The sequence below is a fragment of the Thamnophis sirtalis genome, unplaced genomic scaffold (genome assembly GCF_051295495.1).
Source record: "Thamnophis sirtalis isolate CommonGarterSnake01/CBP01778 unplaced genomic scaffold, rThaSir2_p1.2 scaffold_4, whole genome shotgun sequence".
Classification (NCBI taxonomy): Eukaryota; Metazoa; Chordata; class Lepidosauria; order Squamata; family Natricidae; genus Thamnophis; species Thamnophis sirtalis.
Window position 1 is genome coordinate 77,649,271 of NW_028261384.1, and position 23,002 is coordinate 77,672,272.

General features: G+C 41.8%; 1 protein-coding gene across 3 annotated transcripts in view; it reads left to right on the forward strand.

Annotated features, from left to right (window-relative positions):
* CUL1 (cullin 1) overlaps positions 1–23,002 on the forward strand; it is an 83,519-nt gene that overhangs the window by 7,894 nt on the left and 52,623 nt on the right. For 2 of the 3 annotated variants that reach the window (XM_087713149.1, XM_087713150.1), the window contains exons 2-5: positions 5,376–5,664; positions 7,410–7,584; positions 17,353–17,520; positions 22,620–22,670. In XM_087713149.1, coding sequence (XP_087569275.1) covers positions 5,525–5,664; positions 7,410–7,584; positions 17,353–17,520; positions 22,620–22,670 — 534 coding nt within the window. In that variant the 5' untranslated portion in view covers positions 5,376–5,524. The remainder of the gene's footprint in view (positions 1–5,375; positions 5,665–7,409; positions 7,585–17,352; positions 17,521–22,619; positions 22,671–23,002) is intronic. The other variant, XM_087713151.1, reaches the window with a different exon arrangement.

Below are 23,002 nucleotides of genomic sequence, written 5' to 3' on the forward strand. Positions count from 1 at the left end.
GGAGAGCCTAATCCGGCATGCAGCTACCCAGTCGAGGCGTGGAACTTGCCTGATTGTCCCAGCATGGCTGTGATCTGGACACAGGCCATGGCTAATGCAGAACCACCCGGTGAACCATCACCACTGCAAGAGGTGATAGCTGGGCCATCGGGGGTGAAGGCTGGGAGAAAGAGGGCTGCCCCTCCCCAAGTTAGCCAGTAGGATCCTTCTGCTAAAATATCTAATGCCTCACAGAGGGTAGAGAACAGGCATCAAAGGGCCCTTGACAGGGAATTTGCAAGGGTCCAGGAGACAGCTAAGAAGGCAACTGTGCATCCCCAAAACCAAGATACTCTATCTCGACCTGAATTCACTACGGCCCAGGTCTCTCTCCAGCTGGGGGAGATGTCTCCAGACAGTGAGGAGGACATTGCTTTGTCACCTCCTGAGGGCCTGCATTTGGATTCCCATTCTGCCTCACTGCCTTTACTTTACCTGGGGTTACCCCTTTCTGCATCCCCTTCACCTGACCATAGCCCTTCGCAGAGGGTGCAGACACCATTACCGGATATGGCTACAATAATTTCGGAGGCCATTAAACAGGGCATTGCTGCGGTGCTCCAGCAGAGACGTTCTAGTCGCTCTTCAGAGGGCAGCAGGGCCCCTAGGAGGGTCACGACAGACTGCAGGTCAAGATCCCAGTCCACTGCTCCAGTTGATAGGTCACCGAGCAGATCCTCCAACTCTGAGGAGGAAGAGGGCAGAATCCGCAGGGTGGTGAGGGCCTCCACTGCTTCTTTTTCACTAGCGCCTCTCTTCTTTGGTTAACGGACTTGCAGGATAGGATCCCAGCGTCGGATTCCAGGTCCCATCAGGACCTCAATAAGCTTAAGGCTGTCATAGAATTCTTGGCTGACGCTTCCTTGAATGCGGCCTGGTTTGCTGCCAAGGCCATGGGAGCCTCGGTGGTGACCAGATGCCTCTTTTGGCTCCACCAATGGCAGGTGGACACCAGGTACAAATGGCGTCTTGCATCTGGGCCCTTCGACGGAGACAAACTTTTCGGGGGGGAGCCTGGAGCCCCTGCTGTTCGAGTCTAAAGATAAGAGAAAGATCCCATCTCAATATAAAAAGGCAGACGGTCGCTCAGCCCCATTCTATTGTAGGTCACCCTTTCGAGGGGCAGACAGGAGTTCAAATTCTCCCATCCTCAACGTCAGTTCCAGTCCCATCAGGGTCAATAGCAGGATAGATCAGGCAAGGATATCCAGGAGTACCAACTCCAGAGGTCCTACAGAGGGGGATCTGGTGGTTCCTTTTGGCAGCAGAAGTGACTGCATTCCAAACCTTCCCATCAGGGGTCGATTGGCTTCTTTGCCTCCTGATGGGAGGAGATATCTGGGTCAGGGAGACGGTCAAAATCAGCCTCTTGAGTTCCTATTCCCCTCCCAAGGTCTTTGAGAACATGTCCAGTATCTTGAGATTGGGACAAAAAATAGCTAGTAGACTAATTTATTCAGCATCTTCTAGACATAAAGGCAATTCAGCCGGTCGCAAAGGGACAGAGTGGACGGGTTTTATTCCCTCCTGTTCATCGTTCCAAAGGCCTCAGGGGGTTGGAGAGCAATTCTTGACTTAAAATGCTTAAACCGCCATATTGTTTACCCGGGGGGGGGGATTCAAGATGCACTCTCTGCTGACCATCCTAGAGTGCGTATGAAGGAACCACTTTCTCACCTCGGTGGACCTCACAGAGGCCTACCTGCACATCCCAATTCATGTGGACTATAGGCAGTTCCTGCGGTTCTGCTACCAAGGGAAACACTTCCAATACAGGGCCCTCTCTTTCAAGCTCTCATCTGCCCCCAGGGGTTTCACAAAGGACCTAGCTGCAGTAGCTGCCCATCTTCGAACTATTCCCATCAGGAGCCAGTGCTACCTGGATGATACCCTTCTGATGTTCAGGTCAACGGATCAGGCAAGGCAGACATAGACATGGTGATGGCAGTACTCTGAGACCACAGCTTTTCTATAAATCTGGAAAAGAGCCACCTTTCCCCCACGCTCCATCTCCTTCATCTGTGGGTGGTCATAGACATGACAAGGGGCAAGGTTTTCCTCTCTCAGGCAGGACAGCATCAGGGCTTTGCCCAGGAATGTAAAGTCCCAGCACAACAGCCAGCTGATCGTGTTGTCACAACTCCTGGGGAAGTTGGTTTCCTGTTTCTCCATCATTCCTTGGGCCGGTCTTCACAGCCCGACCCTGCAATGATTCCTGCTCCCACACTAGAAGGCCAACAGAAGCTGCTCTTCCATCGTGGTGCACCTGCCCTGGAGGTGACCAAGTCCCTGAAGTGGTGGACATTCTCTGCCATATGCCAGGGATCGTTGTTGAGGGAGCTTTTCGTCTCACATTGATCACTGATGCCATTCTGACTGGATGGGATGCTCACCTGTGATCAAGTATGACCCAGGATCTGTGGTCTTAAACAGAAAGTCAATACAGCATCAATTGGCTGGAACTGTGGGCCATACATCTAGCCCTCATCAAATTCAAATGGGAAGTAGTCAACCACCATGTCTTGATTCTCACTGACAACATGATGGCCAAGGCGCATATTAATCAACACGGAGAGACATGGTCCAGGTCCCTCATGCAAGAGGCCAATCTGCTCGGTTGCTGGGTGGAAAAACAGATACTGTCCATAAGGGCCGAGCACATCTCAAACTTTCAAGCAGAGTGGCTCAGCCGCTCCCAGATAGACCATACGGAGTGGATGTTGCATCCCACCCTCTTCACTGAGCTGATAGCACATTACGGAAACCCAATTATCGACCTGTTTGTGATGAAGGAGAACAGGCAGGTGAAGCATTTTCTGGCATGTTACACAACCGGAGGGCACAGATGCTCTGTGGTGCAAGTGGCCAAAAGGCCTTCTCTATGCCTTCCTGCCCGCCTCTCGTCCAGAGGGTCATCAGGAAGATGCTGGAGGAGTATGGTGAACTCTCCTTCTGGCCATATTGCCCGTGGTTCGTGGACCTGATTTCGCTGTCAGTGGCACCTCATTGGAGGCTTCCAATGACCCCCACTTCCCCAGCCAAGGCTCCATCACACACCCGGACCCGCAGTGGATCAAGCTGACCGCTTGGTGGCAAATCCTGAGAGAGGCCAATTTGTCCCCCAGCATCATTACCACCATTCAAGCTGCCAGGCATTCTTCCACAAACCATATTTACGACACTACCTGGAAGATGTTTCCCCATTGGGCACTTCCTCCCATCACAGTCCCTGATTCACATGGTACTGGATTTTCTTCAAGAAGGGCTGGACAGTGGCCTAGCTCCAAACATGCTCAAGAGGCAGACGGCTGCTCTTTCATAAGTCATGGTTTACGTAGAGTTTCTGTCTCTGGCGCATCATCCTTTGGTCCACTGTTTTCTCTGCGGTGTTGCCAACCTTCGTCCTCTGACTGTTCATCTTTATCCCACTTGGGACCGGCCTTAGGTGCTGCTTGCGCTCACAGGAGCCCTGTTTGAACTCTTAAGGGATACTTATCTATGTTACCTGTCCCTCAAGGTGGTCTTCTTGGTTGCCATCTCCTCCGTCAGGAGGATTTCTGAGCTAGCATCCCTGTCGGTGAGGCAAGATTTGTGTATCTTTCATTAGGACAGAGTCGTGTTGAGGCTCGACCCTTCCTTTATTCCAAAAATCAACTCCAGATTCCACAGGGCGCAGGAGGTGATTTTGCTGAACTTTTTCCCGGCTCCAACTCATCGATTGGATTGACAGTGGCACCCTGGACATGTGGAAGGCTCTCTGGATTTATTTGCATCGGACGTTGGCATTGAGGCATACAGAGGCACTTTTCATTTTTTATCAATCTACATCTTTGGGATGTAAGGCAACAACTTCATCATTGGGGTGTTGGATCTCAGCATGTATTTCAAAAGCTTATGACTGCAGTCACAGGGACCTCCAGGCCACAGCTTGGCTTATTCAACTAGCGGTGCAGCTACTTCAACAGCTTGGGCCATGCAAGTTTTGCTTGAGGAGGAGTGCAGGGTGGTCACATGGTCATCGCCATCACAGTTCATCCACCATTATAAGACTGACAGTTTTGCATCAGCGGATGCAGCATTTGGCAGGTGGGTTCTACAGGCGGTGCACATGATCCAGGAATCGGGCCCGGTCATCAGCCCACCCTTAAGGACAGTCCAGGCTTTGGTATGTCCCATTCTGGATGCTATCTCCACCATCAATGGAGAATGGGCATTAGTTCTTACCTGAGACGCCCATTCTCTGGGCAGGTGGAGATAGCATCAGCCCCGACCTGGAATATGGAGTGCTGGTCCATTGTCTTGGAGGAGAGATATTGGTTCAAATTCGTCCTTTGTCAATCTGCAGTTTCAACTTTGCCTAAAGCAGGGTGGAGCCAATACAGGAAGCAGGATGTTGGAAAACATGCAGACTCAGTCCCTATTGGATCAGATAGAGTTAACCCATTCTGGATGCTATCTCCTCCTACCCAGAGAACGGGTGTCTCAGGTAAGAACCAATGCCCATTCTCCTGTAAGGGCCTTTCAATTCTGTCAGAAGGTTTTTAGAAACGGTCTGACATTATCTTCTTCCTAGGGCTAAGAGAAAGCAACTATTCCAAAGTCATCCAGTTGGTTGTTAACCTAATGCAGGACTAGAACGTGTTTTCAAGCAGATGCCCTTGATCATTTAGATCAAACTGTTTTCCTAAACTTTGAATGCAGTGGAATAAATTTACATCAATCCCTCCCCCAAAAAATATTGATTTCTGCATTAGTATTTTATTCTAATATTTTTATACTCATATGGCTTTAATCATGGTACTGATGTGGGAAAGAAACAAGCTGTATACTTCCTCATCCTCAAAGTGGAAAATTGAAAGAAAAGATCCAACCAAGTGATGCTTTGCATATTCTCAGTATTTCCTCATCTCTTGTGTACTTTTTGTTCCTTGCTAGTTTGCAACACAAGGACTTTAGATGCTGCTTTTAGCTCCTTAACTTGTTATCTTCATCATCTCCCTTACAAACCATTGAGTAGCATTGCACTTTTTATCCCACCTGTCACATGTTGTTTGAGTTGGCTGGGGAGGATCTTTTTCTTCCATCCCCTTTTATGTGTCTCTTGCCAAAAAGAAATACTATCATCCTTCTCCCTCTGCCTAGGTTTGTGTTATGTGTATGTCTTTATACATGTATTCATGAATCTATTATCCCATATAGTTTTTTACTAAGAAAACTTTTGTAAGTCTCTCATGGTTTATTTACATATGATGTTATGGTTTTACAATAGCTTATTTTAGCTATTGCTAAATTTCAGTTCTCAATTGAATCTGTTTTCTTTTTTTCCTTCCCTACAGAGGTTATTGTGAGACAATAACAGCCTTCATATAAAAACACTTTTTCTGCGTGACTGATAGAATTTGTAATGTTGATTTATTTCTACCTCTGATGGAGGATTAACTAGATTTCTCACTGCTACACTGGAAGACTTTGCAGAAAATTTAAAATGTCATCAAATAGGAGTCAGAATCCTCATGGACTTAAACAGATTGGTCTTGATCAAATATGGGATGACCTAAGAGCTGGAATTCAACAAGTATATACAAGGCAAAGCATGGCAAAGTCCAGATATATGGAACTCTACACGTATCCTAAACAAATATTCCTAAATAAATGGCTTTAATGGTTTTGTCATCATACTCTTACTCTGTTTCATAAGTGAAGCAATGTGAGGTTTGGGATATTAATTTCTTAAATGCATTACTACTGTCTGGTTTTGACTGCCATTGCATGCTTTCTTCAGAATGTTGTGATGAGTAGAGGTTGATGTTGGTATACATATATGTAGTGTGTTGTTATAGGAGGGACCAATCAGGTTATTGTGAGAAGAATTGAAGATGGGAACTACATCAGGTCTTTTCCAGTCCTCTTAATAGTTCCCCAATGCTCCCAGATTTTTGAAAGATATCGTTCAGTGTTTCTGAGATCACATCTGCCAGTTCCTTCAGAACCTTGGGATTTAATCCATCTGTCCTGTGATTTGAACTCATCTACGGTGAATAGGTACTTTCTTACCATTTTATTACCTATTTTAACTCATATTCCTAATCTGTATTTTTACAGTGCTGTTTTTGAGAGGTTGGACTTTTTATATAAAAACATATGCAAAAAATGAATTAAGCAGTTCTGCTTTCTTCTTATTGCTCATCACCTTCTTGCCATTTTCTCCTATTAATGGACCAATCATTTCCTGGACATTTTCCTTGTTTTTTTATATGTTGAAAGAAGCTTTTTTTGTTATTTTTTACTTTTGTTGCAAGCCTTAGTTCATTTTGAGTCTTGGTTTTCCTGACTTCATCTTTGCAGGCTTGGCCTATTTGCTGAAATTCTGCTTTAGTTATGTATCTCTCTTCTTTTTACACTTTTTGTCTTTCAATTTACTTTTTGTCTTTCAATTTATTTCAGTTCTTACTGCAGCCCTGCTGGTTTCTTTTGAGAGCTGTTATTTTTCTTCTCCATTAAAATTGTGCTAGACTGGGCTTTTATAATCTCACTTCAAAATTCCCCAAGCTTCTTGGGTTGTTTTCCCCTTGAAGATTCTCATCCATGGAATCTTTCCCAAGCTCTTTCTAAGTTTATTGAAATCAGCTCTCTTAATATCCAAGACTCTAGTTTGACTTTGTTCTATTGCTTGTGCTTGCATAATGTTGAATTCCAATATTGCATGATCTCTCTTCCCCCCACCCCCCATGCCAAGATTCCTATAACGTTAACATCTTCTATCATTTCATCTCTGTTATCATGTCATCACTTGTCCTACTTGGACAAGTGACTCTAGGTGATGAACAGTCATGAAAACAATTCAAAACAATTACAAAACTAAATATATATGGCAGTCATACATAGAGATTTTGCTTATTTGTAATCATGCAAAGAGTAGAACTGGAAAGTTATGCAATTGCAAAACAAAAACACCTTTGACATAATGTGATTTCCAATATTATTTGTACAACGTCTCTCAGTCTGTCTAAATTGGCTATATTGTAATCTATGAATCAGGAATTCCAGGTTTATACTTCTGCTATGAATTCTTTTCTGGGCCATTGTTTATCCTCACCGTTTGCTTTAATGGTATCAGAATACTGATAACTTTTACAAAGAACATAGTAAGAATTATAGAAATCATTGGTGAATCCAAAACAGTTCATTGAAAATTAGTTGGGCATGAATTAGCTGATTTGCTGATCTAATTTCAGTGATTTTGTATTGAGTGTTTGTGTGTGTGTGTGTGTGTGTGTGTGTGTGTGTGTGTGTGTGTGTAGAAGGTATTCATGCAGTATTAATTTACTGTTTAATTGTAACATATAACATGTCCTTAACTCTTCCATCAGTCATGTTTATAACTACTGCACTAGTGTACATCAGTCTAATCAAGCCCGAGGAGCTGGTGTAACCACTTCTAAATCTAAAAAAGGCCAAACACCTGGAGGAGCTCAGTTTGTTGGCTTAGAATTGTACAAACGACTTAAAGAATTTTTGAAGAATTACTTGACAAATCTCCTTAAGGTAAGACAATAATTTTATCTTTTGGAAAAGATATTTCTCATTTTTTGAAAAAAGGACATGTCTATAAATTCTATTTTAGAATCTCCATAAATATTTATTTAGCTTATGGCATCTTCAGAAATCATGCAATGACTTACACAAATTTAGTTTAAATAAAGTGTCAGCATACACACACATACACACAATGTACAGAATATAAAATATTAAGATATTAAGTTTGAGATTGGAACATTTCTTTTATCCATCTTATGCACCTCTAAAGTGCACTTCAGTAAAATAGTCAAGGGAACAAGCAATAAAAATAATAAGCAGTGAGAAATGCTGCTTAAACAAATGAATGTAAATCTAATTTTGCAAAGTGTATGGAAGCAATTGTAATACCAAATTTAATAGTATTTAACCAATAAACTCCTAAATATCTTGAAGATACTGTGTTTGAAAACGTGCCTCTCTTATACTATAATCTATATAGGTAGCCCTCATTTAACAATTGCTTCAGAGAGGGATCATTTTCAATAATGGTAGTGATGAAAAAATAATCTTGCAACTAATATTTACAACCTTCACAGAATCTCTCAGTCACACATTCTCCTTTACAATTAGGATGTGTTGTTTTATTCATGATCTCTTTAATTTAGTATACTTTATTCAGTAAATTTTCTTTGCTGATTTAATTTTGTTATTAGAGTTAAAATGTAATTATCCAAGATAAAGAAACTGACACTGACTGGAAACAGTCTTCAAGAAGAGAGTTAAGCCAAATTGTGCTTCCCAATCCCAAAACTGTTCAAGAAGTTTACCATAGTTGATGGTATCAAAAGTAGCTAAGGGATCAAGCAGAGCAGCGATAGATACATAACCTTTTCCTGCTCCGTCTATATATAATAAAAAAGTGGGACCAATGCTATTTTGCCCTACCTCTGTGCCTGAATCCTGACTGGAAGGGATCCATATAAACTATTTCCTCCAAGATTCTCTGGAATTACAGCATAATTACTTGCTCATTTGTTCTGCAATAAGGACAGATTGAAGACAAAACTATCCATTAGAGTAGTATCTGTCAATTATTTCTACAGGAGACGAACACTAGCTTACAGAAGGGGCAAATTATCCTATTTCCCCCAAAACAAGACCTCCCCAGATAATAAGGCCAATCAAGCTTTTGAGTGCATGCGCTAAAATAAGTCCTCCCTGAAAATATTGTAACACAGCAACAGCCCTGAGGTGACTACGCTCGTCGCCTCCTGCACCTCAAAAATAATAAGATCTTCCCGAAAATATATAATGTATACTAACACTGGTTTTTGGACTCATACTTCCTTCTTCCACGCCTTATTTTTAGTTGGGGGGAAAAACAGGAAACAACGTTTCCTGATTTAAACTAATCAGAATTTTCACTTTCTCCAATGTGAATGATAGGGAGGATTACTCAATTTAAGACTCTGCATTATGTTGTTTAAATTATTGATGATTGGTTTTGTGCCATCAAGTCAACTCCTAACAACATATATAAATTTGTCTATGACATGACAATCTCTCCCTAATCTGTTCTTTCAGCAGTAGCTTAATTCGAAGATTGGTACAAAATTGTATCAAGCATTACTTTGTCCACCAATAAACATTTTCTCCAAATCATTATTCATTGTCTCCCATTGTATCAGTTTTCAGCAAACCATGTTTCTAGTGGTTCAAGTCTTTAAAAAAATAATTGGGATATGTCATTATGGATTTTTTCCCCCTTCAACTTATAGGTATTACTTCTAGAAGGACAATGCTAGATAAGAAAGTTGAGTAAATTTTAAAATGTCAATGGTATATTGTAGAAAAAATTCTTGTTCTCCATTTTATACCGCTGGGGCAGGGGGGCAGAAATGGATATTATCATGTCCTGATTGGTCCAGAGACTGAGTGGTACTTTTTTCCCCAGCCATGCCTCTAACTCTCTCTTGGCTCCCGTTTTCAACTCAGTCTAGTCCGAGAGAGATTGTTATTTCTTGGCTCCTGATTGGATGCCATTCCTGGTTCTTACTTCTAAATTGGAAAAACCTTTCTTAAAAATTAATTCTTAAATTGGCTTACTCTAAATTCCAAATTGTGAAATTGACAGGCTGTTGACTGCTTCAGGGGCCATTTAAAGCTGCCACCTTCCTGGGGCTTTGGAACACCGGTCTGGCAACTATTTTCCAGCTCCATTTGCCACATGGAGCCTGAGGTATCGCTGTTCATGGGGGGGAGGGGTGTGCCAGGCTCAAGGAGCAGTGTTCTGCTCGGCCGGCTCTGGCCTGTTCATCGGGTAACACACCGGCACCATTGCATGCAGAGAGGTTTCTGCTGAGTGGGAAGCAGGTGGCTGCCATTTTAAAGTGGCTAGGTCTAAGAGACTCCACAAGCGATCCATGAGGGCAGAAGTACTCTGGCAAGCGAGGAGGCTCCCCAAAGCAGCCGCTGGTCTCTTTAAAAGTCGCAATGCCTAGGCAAGATGTCCGAAGCATCTGGGCTGCAACAAGGAGACAAAGAGTGCGGCAGCAGTGTGAATACTCCATGGCAAGGTCACAAGATGGCGGGCTCTAGGACCGATGCCGATCCGAGGCTGTTAGATCCAGAAAGAGCCCCAGGAGTGGAGGAAGGCTCACCTAGGCCCCATACCACAGCCAAGAAGACCAAGGCCTTGGCTGCTCAGCGCACCTCTAGGGCCACAGTTAGAGCTGAGTAGCGGCAGCAGAAGGGGCTGGAGAAGAGGATGTCCCGGGCAGTAGAGGCAGAGCAGTGACGTGTGGTGAGGTTTATGGCTGGTGAGGCACTGATATCATCACAATCAGATTTACAAACATTAAAACCCTACAAATTATCTTAACCAATATTTGATTGGCAGCAATTAAAGGGTTATCTTTGAGGTCTCATATCAGCATTCTTTACACATACTGTAGCACACAAAAAAGCACATTTAATTGGGAAAAAAATGAAGTTATTATGGGTCTTACCATTACTTATAAATGAAGTCCATCCACCGCTCCTTCTGAAGAAAGGCATCTATGACTTGCTCGTAGAATTTTCGTTATCTTCTTTTAATTTTAAAAGTCTCTCTGTCTCAATGGCGAGCACGGCCAGAGAAGAAAGTCGTCCTTGATTGGTCTTGTTCCGACTGTATGTCTCTTCAGTGCTGAGAATGACTGCTCCACCGATACTGTCGTAGCTGGAACAGTGAGCACAAGCTGGAGCAACTTTATGGCCTGAGGAACAGTCTGAATGAAATCTTCCTGGGCCAAAAAGCTAAGAAGCTGTGCAGGAGATTTACATGTATCCCTGATCACTTATTAGCTGTACAGTCCAACGAGATCTGCCTTCAGTTTCACAAAGTCAAAAAATCTGGCATATTTTGAAAAGCTCTTCAGTTTCGTGTCATCAAAACGTTGGGACATTTCACTAAATTTTGTGCAATCCACCAAACCAAGGAAAGTCAACTCACCAAAATGATCAAACCTAGCCTGCATTTGATGGTCTATGTTCTCCAAACTGTTACAAAACACTCGTTTTTGTTCAGATATAACGGACTCTCTACGTCCAGTCCCTGTCAGGCCAAGTGAGCTGCATTTCTTCTCAAATCAGTCATATAAATTGTTGAACTCCAGTTTCATGCGCTCAAGAGCTGTAAAGGTGTCATGGATGCGTGCAAGACAATATTCAATGTCCATCACTTTGTTTTGCAGTACTTTAAAAAGTGTGTCAGTTTCATTGAAAATGTCCTCATATGCCATAAGGAGAAAGCATGTTGATGGTTTTGACAGCCACCGATTGTATCCTGCTGCCATCATTAGTGTGTCATTGTCCCAGTTGTCAGGATTTTCTATAATGACATGAAATAACGCGCGCAGATCGTTGTGGTGTATGCTTATTGTCTGCACCAGCCTAGAGTTAGAACTCCATCTTGTGGGCGCTGCTCTGGGTAAACGGCGCTTAACAATATCATCCAACTTGCTGAAAAATGACGCTAGTTTTTACTGTTTTAAAAAATGTGCGACACTCCGGCATGCACTTTGCTGAATGCAAAAGCACCAAGTTCAGCTTGTGTGCATAACAGTGTGTGAACATGGCTTCGGGCACTTTTTCTTTTATTTTAGCTTGCACGCCATTAAGTTCTGATGCCATTACAGCGGGCCCATCGTAGATCTGAGCTACAAGCTTTCCAACACAGTCATACTTCTCCAACACTCTCAGGATACACTCAGCAATTGCGGAAGCACGTCTGTCCTCACTCACATCATCAAATCTCCAAAACACCTCCTTCACCTCACATTTGGCATCAGTCATAGCCACATACCGCAGTATGACAGAAATCTGAGCTCGGTTTGTGACATCTGTGGTCTCGTCTACTTCTACAGCAACAAATGGAGTTGCACTGATCCCTTTTTTAACGTCATTTCTAATGACATCACTGACTGCTTCAATTAAATCATTGTGTATTCTATTTAACAAGCTGGAAAATACAGTGGATGTTTTCAAATGTTTAGCTAGCCTGTCATCTTTCTCAGCATAAGAATGTAAGAGTTCAACTTAGTTTCCACGATTGATAGAGTCTGTCATTTCCACAAAATGCCACCTGTGGTTTGGCAAGGAAGCAGGTGGCATTGATGAGATCTTTTAAAATCTCTCAGTTTTCCTTTACCTTAGCATTGTGGATGCTGATGTTGAGTCTGCGTTGTTCGTTTAAGCTATGCCTACCCTGGATATGACGAACGTGATCTGTCTATGTATGTGGGCGGTCGACTGCTCATGTTTGATGAAGCTTCTCTGCAAATTCTTCAGGTCACAATATCCCCTCTGAGTCCAGACATTGTCGCAAGTCGAGAAAAGAAGGCAGGGAAAGCAGAAAAGGAGGTTTCTTACTGAACATCCACACAGCCAGCCTTTTCGTGTGTACCACACCGTTTGGAAAGAGCGGGTATTCTGTCTATTCCTCTGAAGCAGGCCCTTTAGCTCCGGTGTTGGTCTTCCTTTAATTATTACCTCCTGCTTTGATTGAAAGTCCAGTTTAGAAAAATCTTTTAGTTTAGAAATGTAATCCTCCATTTCTGAAAGTAGAAAAGGTAGGGGGAAAAATGAATGACTGCACTTGACTTTTTAATTCTCATACAGAATCACCAAAGAGATTAGTTTCTGGCATTGTCGGCATGGATAGAGAATTGGAGATCTACATGGATCTTCAAAAAGTAGAACTTTCCCTGGTCACCTGGTGGAATCCCAAGGCGACTGCAGGTAACACCAAGATTCCACAATTGTGCAAGCATTACCCAAGATGCTGAGGAACAGAAACATTTCACATTTTATATAAAAGGATATTCATGAAAAGCTTTATGAAATAGTTGCTTCTGCACCTTAGCAAGCTACATATTGCTGTTTTTCTTTAATATATAGCACTTCAAAGAACAAAGTTACTTTTACTACGCTCTAGTCAGCCAGTGGATTTCTTCTTGCTGTGTTGAACAGAATCAAGATCATTACCAAAAATACATATTTTGTTCCTTATTGCACTTAGCACTATTTCAAAAATATCCGTGTGGAACAGAGATTAACAGCAGGAAACACAGTATACTTTATTTTTCCCACTTCTCTACATAATAACTTTGTTAATCTTCGAAAAGAATTTAGCCAGAAAACCATGGAACACAATTTGGTACCTGGCTGTAAAATCTTTCTTACCCTAGTCTTATACTAGGAGAGAAGGAAATACATAGGTGAATTATGTAGGCTGGTTTTTCTGAACTATTCTGGCTGAAAATAATGGCTGGAAGACCTTCCTCCTGTGTATCCAGTCCCATTCCCTCTCTCTAATCTCTCAATTAAGAGGACAGTGTTAGATTTACTTACAGTTTATATAATATACTGTACATACTACCTTTTCTTGATAAAATTAGCTGCCACTTAAGGCTTTATATTGTGCTTTAAGATACTAGTATATTATTTCTACAGAAAATCCAGCTGAAGTAAATGCACTTGAAGACAAACTGGGACACAGTTTTATAGCCTTACAAAGATTTTTTGTAACCGTGTAGAACTTGCTGAATGTCCCATACATACAGTCATACTGATGTTTCCATCCAAAATGAAATTATACCAAGACAGGACCAGACATATTGCTATTTAAGGTGAAAGCAATATGGATACCCCACTCTCCAATACATGGAGAGACAAATAGAAACTTCTTTCAGTATCAAGATTTGTTGCAAGTATCTAAACAACAGATGAAATGGCACAGACCTGCCATGTAATAGTGTGCAATTATCCTGTCCCCAATATGCTTCCTCTTGTGAAACCTATTCAGAGACAGCACTGCTATAGGATAACATGGCCACAACAGCACAACACACACTTTTTACCATATGTGCAAGAGAGAATGGCCTAGTTAAGCCTATTTGCTTGGCATAAGAGTTTTCCCTATCTACAATGCCTTGGTACTTAGACAACACAACTAGATGATTCTGTCTTTCCTGCAAATATCTCTGTTGCTAGGATACCAGTTCAGGAGGATGCTAGGTTTAATGCCACTCTCCTCCTGCCCGGAACTGTTGTCAGAGTCAATTGCTGAATTATAAAAGCTGGCGTAATTTAGCCACTGAATTGTCATTAAAAGTCAACTCTTTTAAATTTTATAATTACTGTATAGGGTATCTTTATTTTTATTTCTATATCTAGTAGCACACTGTGCAATGTACAAAACAAAGGGATTTCCTAAAATCTCTATGCTAACAAAGCAGAATAAAGCAGGCAAAGTAGGAAAAACACACCTGCCCAGTCAAAATCCCCCCTCCCAAAAATAGCAAGGCAGAAAATCCTTGAACACAGTGCTGCATCTTTAGTATCTTCTTCACAAAATAATATGCAATGAAAAAAATTGCTGCCTCATCATGTCCCAACATCTGTGGTCTGGTGTATCTGCCTCTCTGAGTGGATTTCATATGTGATAGTAAATATTACTTACTTACTTACTTACTTACTTACTTACTTACTTACTTACTTATGCATGGTGGTTCCATACAACACATTAAGCTGTAATTTATTTATCACATAATACTGTAACACCTTCCCCCTTTTTGCCTCAGAATTTTATACAAACCCAGTTTTTATCTTAAAGTAAAGCTGGTCCTAATTATTCAAGAGTGGAGATCAAAGCAAACAGTATTACAATGATAAACAGTGAATACAAAAGCCCAGAAAATACATTCCAATGCTATCTTGAAATAAAAGTATTTTTTTAAAAAAAGATGAGAAGGGGATTTACTAGCAAAAGAAAAACCTTTTGTCCCAAATAATTATGTCTGAATTCAGTGTCTAACTATTAGCTGTGAATTACTCTGCGAGACGTGGCCGCCGCTGTCACCGCTCGAGGATGAAGAAGATGAGGAGTGAGGCAGCAGCACTGGCTCCTCAGGACGGTAACAGAAGGGGCTCCGGCCGCCTGCGCCATCTCCCTCCCATCTTCCAGGACTTGCCCAGCCCGGCGTGCGGCACCTGCTGTATGGCCGGGGCAGGGCATGCTCTTTAAAGTGCCAGTGTGCCTCCCAGCCATAAACCAGGACATGTTTTGCTCTATGGCAGGCCGAGGCGGCATGCACTTAAAAGTGTCGGCATGCCTTCTGGGCCGGTTATTCAGTGGGACCTGTGGGGTTATTCAGTTGCCGGAAGGCGGAGCACATTTCAGGGTCGGCTAACCACCAGACCAATAGGCTCAGCATAGCAACCATGGACCATGGGGAGTGTCAGTTTCACAGGATTTGCCAGCACTTGCGATGGACCTATTTGTGACCCCAGCGAATACCCAGCTCCCTTGGTTCTTCTCACATATCCCAACTTGAGGAGCAGAAGGCATGGACGTCCTACACAGCAGATGGCTGAGTGGACTCCTTTTCGCCTTTCCTCCCCTCTCTCTCATTCTGGGGACCCTGAAAAAGATAGTTACGGGGGCAGGGGTCATTCTACTAGCAGCCCAGGAGGCCATGGTACACAGATTTAGTGCAGCTGTCTGTGTCTCTCCCTTCCCCTCCTGTGGAGGATTCCCCAGGAGGAGATCTCCTTGTGCCACCTGGAGCGTCAGTGGCTCCACTTGACCACCTGACACTTGAATGGAGCCTCCTGAGGAATGCCAACTTCTCACGGGTCATCTTGACCATTGAGGTGTCTAGCCGTCCGTCGACAATGAGGATTTACAACTCCATGTGGTTGATGTTCATCAAATCGTGCAGAACAGCCAACATAGTGTCAATGGTGGCCTCAGTACCACAGATTCTGGAATTTTTGCAAGATGGATTGGAAAAGGGCCTTTCCCACAATACAGTCCGCCGCTAGGTAGCTGTCCACAGTGCTTGTGGGGAGGGACGCGTGCTACTATCGCAACATCCAATTATTAAGAGATTTCTTAAGGGGGTGGTGTACCTCCGACCCTCCACCAATCCTAAGTTTCCCAGGTAGACCTGCCTATGGTCCTCTAAGTGCTTTGAGCCTTTGCAAACGGTCAGCCTATAGTTCCTCACTCTCAAGGTCGTGTTTCTGATTGCCACAACATTGGCCAGGCACATCTCAGAGCTGGGGGCTCTGTCTTCAAGAGGGGACCTGTGTGTTTTTCACCAAGATAGGGTTGTTCTTAGATTCGACCCCACCTTCATTCCAAAGGTGAATACTCCCTTTCACAGGGCGCAGGAGGTTATCCTGCCGGAGTTTTGTCTGGCCCCTTCACGTGATAGAGATTGCCTCTGGCACAGGCTTGACGTTCATTGAGCACTCCAGATTTATCTTAGGTGCAGAGCTTCGATCCATAGGTGGATCTGTATTTTTTTCCTGCCAGCGACACTGTCATTGGTTGCACGGGGAGATCATCAGAGCTTACAAGACAAAGATCATCCACCGCCATCTGGAATTACAGCTCTCTCCACTAGGAGCGCTGCCACCACAAGGGCATGGGCAACTAAGGCTCCTTTTGAGGATATATGCAAGATAGCCACTTGGGCAACGCCATTGCCCTTTATCAGACATTACCATGTGGATGCCTTTGCATCTACAAAGACGTCCTTCGGCCGCAGGGTACTTCCGCAGGTTGTGGCCACCTTGACTGCTCCGGACTAGATAGGTTTCTCCCCCCCCCCCCCCCGCCCTTAGGACGGTAGCTTGGGTATGTCCCATTCCTGACCCCTCCTGCAGTATAACCTCGAGAAGGAACGTTGGTCCTACCTGAATGTTGTTTCTCAGGATACTGCTGGAAGGGCCAAGTCTCGCCCTACTTAAAGTCTGTAGCGAGCTAGGGTTGTGGGTTGGCTGGTTGTTTTTCTTGTCATTTCAGATCAGTCTCTGTAGCTGCGACCTCATTGAAAATTGGAGCCAAGAGAGAGAGTTAGAGATATGGCTGGGGAAAAAAATACCATTCAGTCTCTGGACCAATCAGGACGTGATAATATCCCATTCCTGGCTCGTCCCCCAGTATCCTGAAAAGCAACATTCAGGAACATTCAGTCTTTGTCTGAAAAATTTCAGCCAATGTTTCAAAAAGAAAAGACAGTTCAAGTCTAAAAATTGATTATTGAAAGAAAATGTAGTTATGTTATTTATATGTCAAGGTGATGTATTGTGCACAAGGGAAAGACAGAGGCCTATCCAATAAGTCACTAGACTAACAAATGAAGGGTCAGTTAGGTACTATTTTGCTCTTGAAAATAGACGATACTGCAGAAGAAATCCTGCTTGTATTTAGCTTAAGTTCTGTTGATGAATTATCTCTTTCAGGATGGTGAAGACTTGATGGATGAGAGCGTGTTGAAATTCTATACTCAACAATGGGAGGATTATCGATTTTCAAGCAAAGTGTTGAATGGGATTTGTGCCTACCTCAATCGACACTGGGTTCGTCGTGAATGTGATGAGGGCCGGAAGGGAATATATGAAATTTATTCAGTGAGTTGTTATAAACAGTAGTTATGTTCAATAGAAAAAAAATTGCAGTTTTGTTTTGAATGGGAGATAAAATGTGTGGATTGTTTTCTTTTTTATCCACTTGACTTCTCTTTTGCTTAAGTTTTCATCCTGCCTATAGGTGACCTAAAACAATCTTTTCTGCATATATACAACATATTTTGTTTCAGATCAAAGCTAAGGAAGGGAAAATTCATATTTTAGTTTCAGGTCAAACTGAAGAAAAATAGAGATAAAAACAGATCAAATTATGAATTAAAAGGCAAAGGTAAAGATTCCCCTCACAGATATGTGCTAGTCTGTTCCAACTCTAGAGGGCGATGCTCATCTCTGTTTCAAAGCTGAAGAACCAGCGCTGCCCGAAGATGTCTCTGTGGTCATGCAGCTGGCATAACTAAACACCGAAGGTGCACGGAACACTTTTACCTTCCCACCAAAGGTGGTTCCTTTTTTTCTACTTGCATTTTTACATGCATTTGAACTGCTAGATTGGCAAAAGCTGGTACAAGTAATGGGAGTTCACTCCATTATGTGGCTCTAGGGATTCGAACCGCCAAATTACCAACCTTTCTGATTAACAAGCTCAGTGGCTTAACCACTGAGCCACCGCATCTCTTAGTTATTAATTGAATAGAGCTAAATAGATGCTTGCTGGACCAAGAACTCTGTTTTATTATTATATGCTATAAAATGAAGAACCTCATTTAATTTTAAGTGGAAAGAGAGTACATTTCTTCCACTTTTATATGCTAGATGACTTTTTCCCTCATAGGGGGTTGAAGAGCTGACTTGTCTTCTGCATTTTTAATGATATCATTCGAATAATATTTGCGACATAATCGGAAGGCTATATTTATTATTTATTTTCTTAAAATGTTGCTTTGTGATTTACTTTCATTTTACATGTATTCTTCACAAATAATCTAGCCTTTATGCCTTTTTAGGATTAGCCGTAAGTCAATTCCATCATTTTACAATGTTTAAAGCAACTTTATTTGGAGAGTGATAGGAAGAGCTGGAGATTAGCTCCCTGAGTGTGTTTGCAGTAGCTCCTCTCAGTTTTGTTTTATTTTATCAATTTTTAGTACTCCCACTGGGTCCTTTTTATTTAACTAATATTCTTTGGATGAAATAATGGGAAGTCTACAACACAGATAAAGAGTTTTTTTTTTTTTTTTGCATGGGACTGATAAGACATGGGAAAAAGAAAGAAATGCCATAGTACCAGCCCGGGATCTCTCCCACCTTTGAAAAATGCAAAACAACCAAGAATTTAGGAGCACTTTGCTAAGTAAAACTGAACAACCCCCATCTCCAACCAATTTTGAGATGTTAGAACAGGACCTTTAAAGAGACTTGACAAAACAGATATTAGACTTTCTGGATCTTATGGGGGGAGCAAACTAACAGCCAGGTGTTCTTACAAACAGCTAGTCCAATTACATCCTGTATGGAGTCTGAGATAAAAGCTAAAAAGGCGAAGAACAACAAGCTAAGTCAGTACAGAGAGATTACCATGGGAAAATACAACTGAGTTTATGGCAAAGCAATGCCTTCTCACAGCACAAACTCTTGTTTCAATATTTGAGCAGCTAATAGCCATACAACATGATTTGGAGACATCAAGAAAAGATATAGCTGTTTTTCTTCAAGCACAAATTCTAGGTCCATGCACCCACACTAAAGACCTTGCAGCAGACTTGGTTAAATCCCATATTCTGAATAAATCTGTGGACAAGGAGCAAAGAGCCAAAGAAACAATCAAAGAACCTGCTGAAAAGTAGCAGCCTACTCAAAAAACTGGCTTTCTCCTGACAAGGTAGTAAGAGGGGGATGTATTAATAGAGAAGTTTTCTTGGAAGCCAGTAAAGCATCCCCCACCCCAATTGCATCAGTTACATCACTCACTGCAAATACAACAAATTGCTCTTAATTATGGATACTGCAATACCAAGAGTTTAATACTAAGTTTCCTAAACCAGCGTCTTCATTGCCAATGGGGGCAAATTGATCTCCGTGCTGCAGAGTGGCTCCCTGAGGTCCCAAATTGGAAGTGAATAGTCCTGTATTTCAAGCAGCCGACCATACTGCTGATGCTATTTAAGATGAAGGCTCACCTAGTCTCCTTTCAAATCTTTCCCATCACAGTTTCTGTGAGGAAATGGTTAAACCCTTAATTGTTAACATGCAAGCTCCCAAGGTTGCTGTCTCTTCCTCATTTTCAACCTTGAGAAAGCGAGAGAAATAAAGGGGGAATCAGCCAGCCTTATTTGGTGAAGATATACTTAACAAAACAGAAGCTGGCCTCATTAATGCTTTCGGCTTTCGGCTTTCTACCAAGGAAAGAACAAGATAATGTTCTATTCAGGTTAGAAAATTTAAAGAAATCTTTGTTGTAATAATCAACACAGCTGAGTTGCTTATAGATCTGTCTTCCCAATAATTGAGCCTATTACTTCCCCCCTCCCCCGAGGATAAGGGACTGAACGAACATGAGATCATGGAGAACAAAAGCCAAGATTCACAGGGACCAATAGAGATCCTGGTAGAGCTAGAGATAGCAATAGCAGTTAGACTTATATACTGCTTCATAGGGCTTTCAGCCCTCTCTAAGCCGTTTACAGAGTCAGCATATTGCCCCCAACAACAATCTGGGTCCTCATTTTATCCACCTCGGAAGGATGGAAGGCTGTGAGAACCCTGAGCCGGTGAGATTTGAACTGCAGAAGTGCAGTCAGCTGAAGTAGCCTACAGTGCTGCATTAACCACTGCACCACCTCGGCTATTATCCTTATATGAACATCCTATTATACTTTCAGCACCAAACCAAGAGATCGAGATAAGACCTACGTCATTGCCACCATTTCAGAGTCAATTGCAGCATGAGTTAATAACTCGTTGCCCTACACCTCAAAAGGAGGCACCTGAAAGGCAAGCTCTGTTAGCTGATGTAAAGCCTCTTACTCCGAACAAGTTCCTCAGAAGTCTACACAGGACCCTTCCTCCTTTTAGAGAAGGCCAATTTCATCCATTACAACATCTCAATCAATTGTAACAACCTTACAACTTGCCTTTGCATAAATCATATTTCCTGGTGAGCTGCAAATGATGTCCCTCTTACTCTTATAATCTGGAATATAATGGATTGGACTGTCTCATCAAAAGACCAACTCTTTTTTGACTAAATGGATGTTAGCTCAAGAAACCAAAGAACTACGTACATCTTAAGAAGTAAGTTTGAAGAATCATACTTAGCGGGGTTTGAAATCTTAACTACAAATTTGAAATCAGTTCTTACCAACAGAACATTGGCTCACTCCAAAAAGTTGGCTTTAAAGAATAAAAAATGGTTTGATAGAGATTGTGCAACTGAAAAGGATATAACAAGGAGTACAGGAAAAGTAAAAATGCCCCTTCTGAGGATCACACTCACTATTTAAAGCAGTTAAAAGGACAATAAAAGGTTAACTGCATCGGTCAAGACAAAAAATACATCCCTTTTTTGGTATATCACTAGAGCCGTGAGGGCGAACCTATGACACGTATGCCACAGGTGGCACATGGAGGCCTCTCGCAGGTGGCACAGGGGGTCGCATACATATTGCATTAGGGGTGTGAGCACACGCAAATGTGCTTTCACACGCAGACACACGTCTTTGCCACGCAAGGACAAAAAGGTTAGTCATCACTGCACTAGAGGATTGGGAAAATTCCCCTTACATCCATCTAATCAGGTACCAATTTATGCCTGTAAAGAACATTTAAGAGAGCTCTATACAGACCTTGATTATGAATCCAAGGTTAAGGATTAATAATTGATACAGGTATTTCTCAGAGTCAGGTACGAGCCTGTAAGCTAATGATTATTTATTGGCTAAAAATTCATTTCTTCCCAGAGGGACTAACTCATTTATTGTTGATAGATAACTTCCTCTCCTCCTGGAAACAGGTGATAGACCACAAGCTGAGCTCTATGGGCTCCCCCCGACATTTTTAATATCCCTAGGCTTTGACCACCCTAAGCCAGTAGTCAGTAATAGAATAAAAGACATGGAGTTCCATTCAGAAACAAATAGCCTCCCCATAGTAAGAATAGAATTACAGGGGATGTGGGAACCGTCAAGATATTTATAGGCCCTGATCTTCCTAAAACAGAATAGCATTCTTCAGAGCCAGATTTAACATCCTCCCCTCAGCACTCCTCCAAGGCAGGTATAACAAGACTCCAATAGCGCAACAAGTATGTATATGTGGTAAGTCGAAGATATCACACATGTTTTATTGCACTGTGAATTATACAGAGTTTAAGTCAATGCATATTCTCCCCTTATTAGAGAGATTACTAAGGAGGGCAGACAATTTTTATGTAGACTATCTCCTCCAGGACTCAGACCCGGCCACCACATGTGCAGTAGCAAAATTCTGTTCAGCTGCAACGACCACAAGGAAAATCTGATTACAAATTTATTTCTTGTAAATACCTCTAACAATTTTTAGATAACTTTTTCCTATCCTGAGATACACTTTCTTTGTATTATATCTAGTATACATGCTGCACAAAAAGTCCTAATTTATAATTCTTACACACATTTGACTTTGAATATTAGTGTTCTGATTACATTTGGAAGAGAGAAAATGACACTTAGGAATAGCATCCTTGAATGTTAATGTTAAATTTTCTTAATACCAAAAATTGTACTGAAGATTAAACTCTGACATGATTGTCTGCTTAAATTTGTCCAAATTTTATATTTAAAAAGTACTTTTGATCTTGAATTTACAGAAATGGACCTGTCTAAAAGAAAGGTTGAAGCTTGCTCTCTTGTGTTCTGGTTCATATCAACGATATTGTAAAATAGAACAGTTGTGAGATTTAGGACCTCCTTATTAATGGATCTAATGAACAATACCCTCTCAGATTGCTGGTGTCCCATGACAAAGTGGTGGTATGCCTTTATAGACATGAATTTGAACAGTGTTATCGAAGAAAGGAACTTTTGAAAACCGTAATATGTGCAGTGTTATAGATAACCATGAATACAAGAACAAGCATTTATAATATATCTCCTTTTAAATCCTAGCTTGCATTGGTGACCTGGCGGGACTGTTTGTTCAGGCCACTAAATAAGCAGGTAATATTTCTATTGATGTACTGGTGTGTGTCTTTCTGTGTAAATATACAAAAACAGTATTAATAGAAAGGGACTGACAAGTAAGTTTTAAAAAATTATTCCAAACTCAGTCTGTCTAGAAAAAATATGAATAGAATAAAATTTAGTTTATCGTATCACTGTATTCCTGAGCTGTAACTAATTTAAAACCAAATTTGCGAATTTTGTGAATGGTATATGATGAAAAATATATTATTATTCTGTGTAGCTGAAATAGTTAGATTTCATAGTATATTTATTGCCTATGATTTAATACTGCAAATTATTCATAAGTTTTATCTCTATTTTAAAAA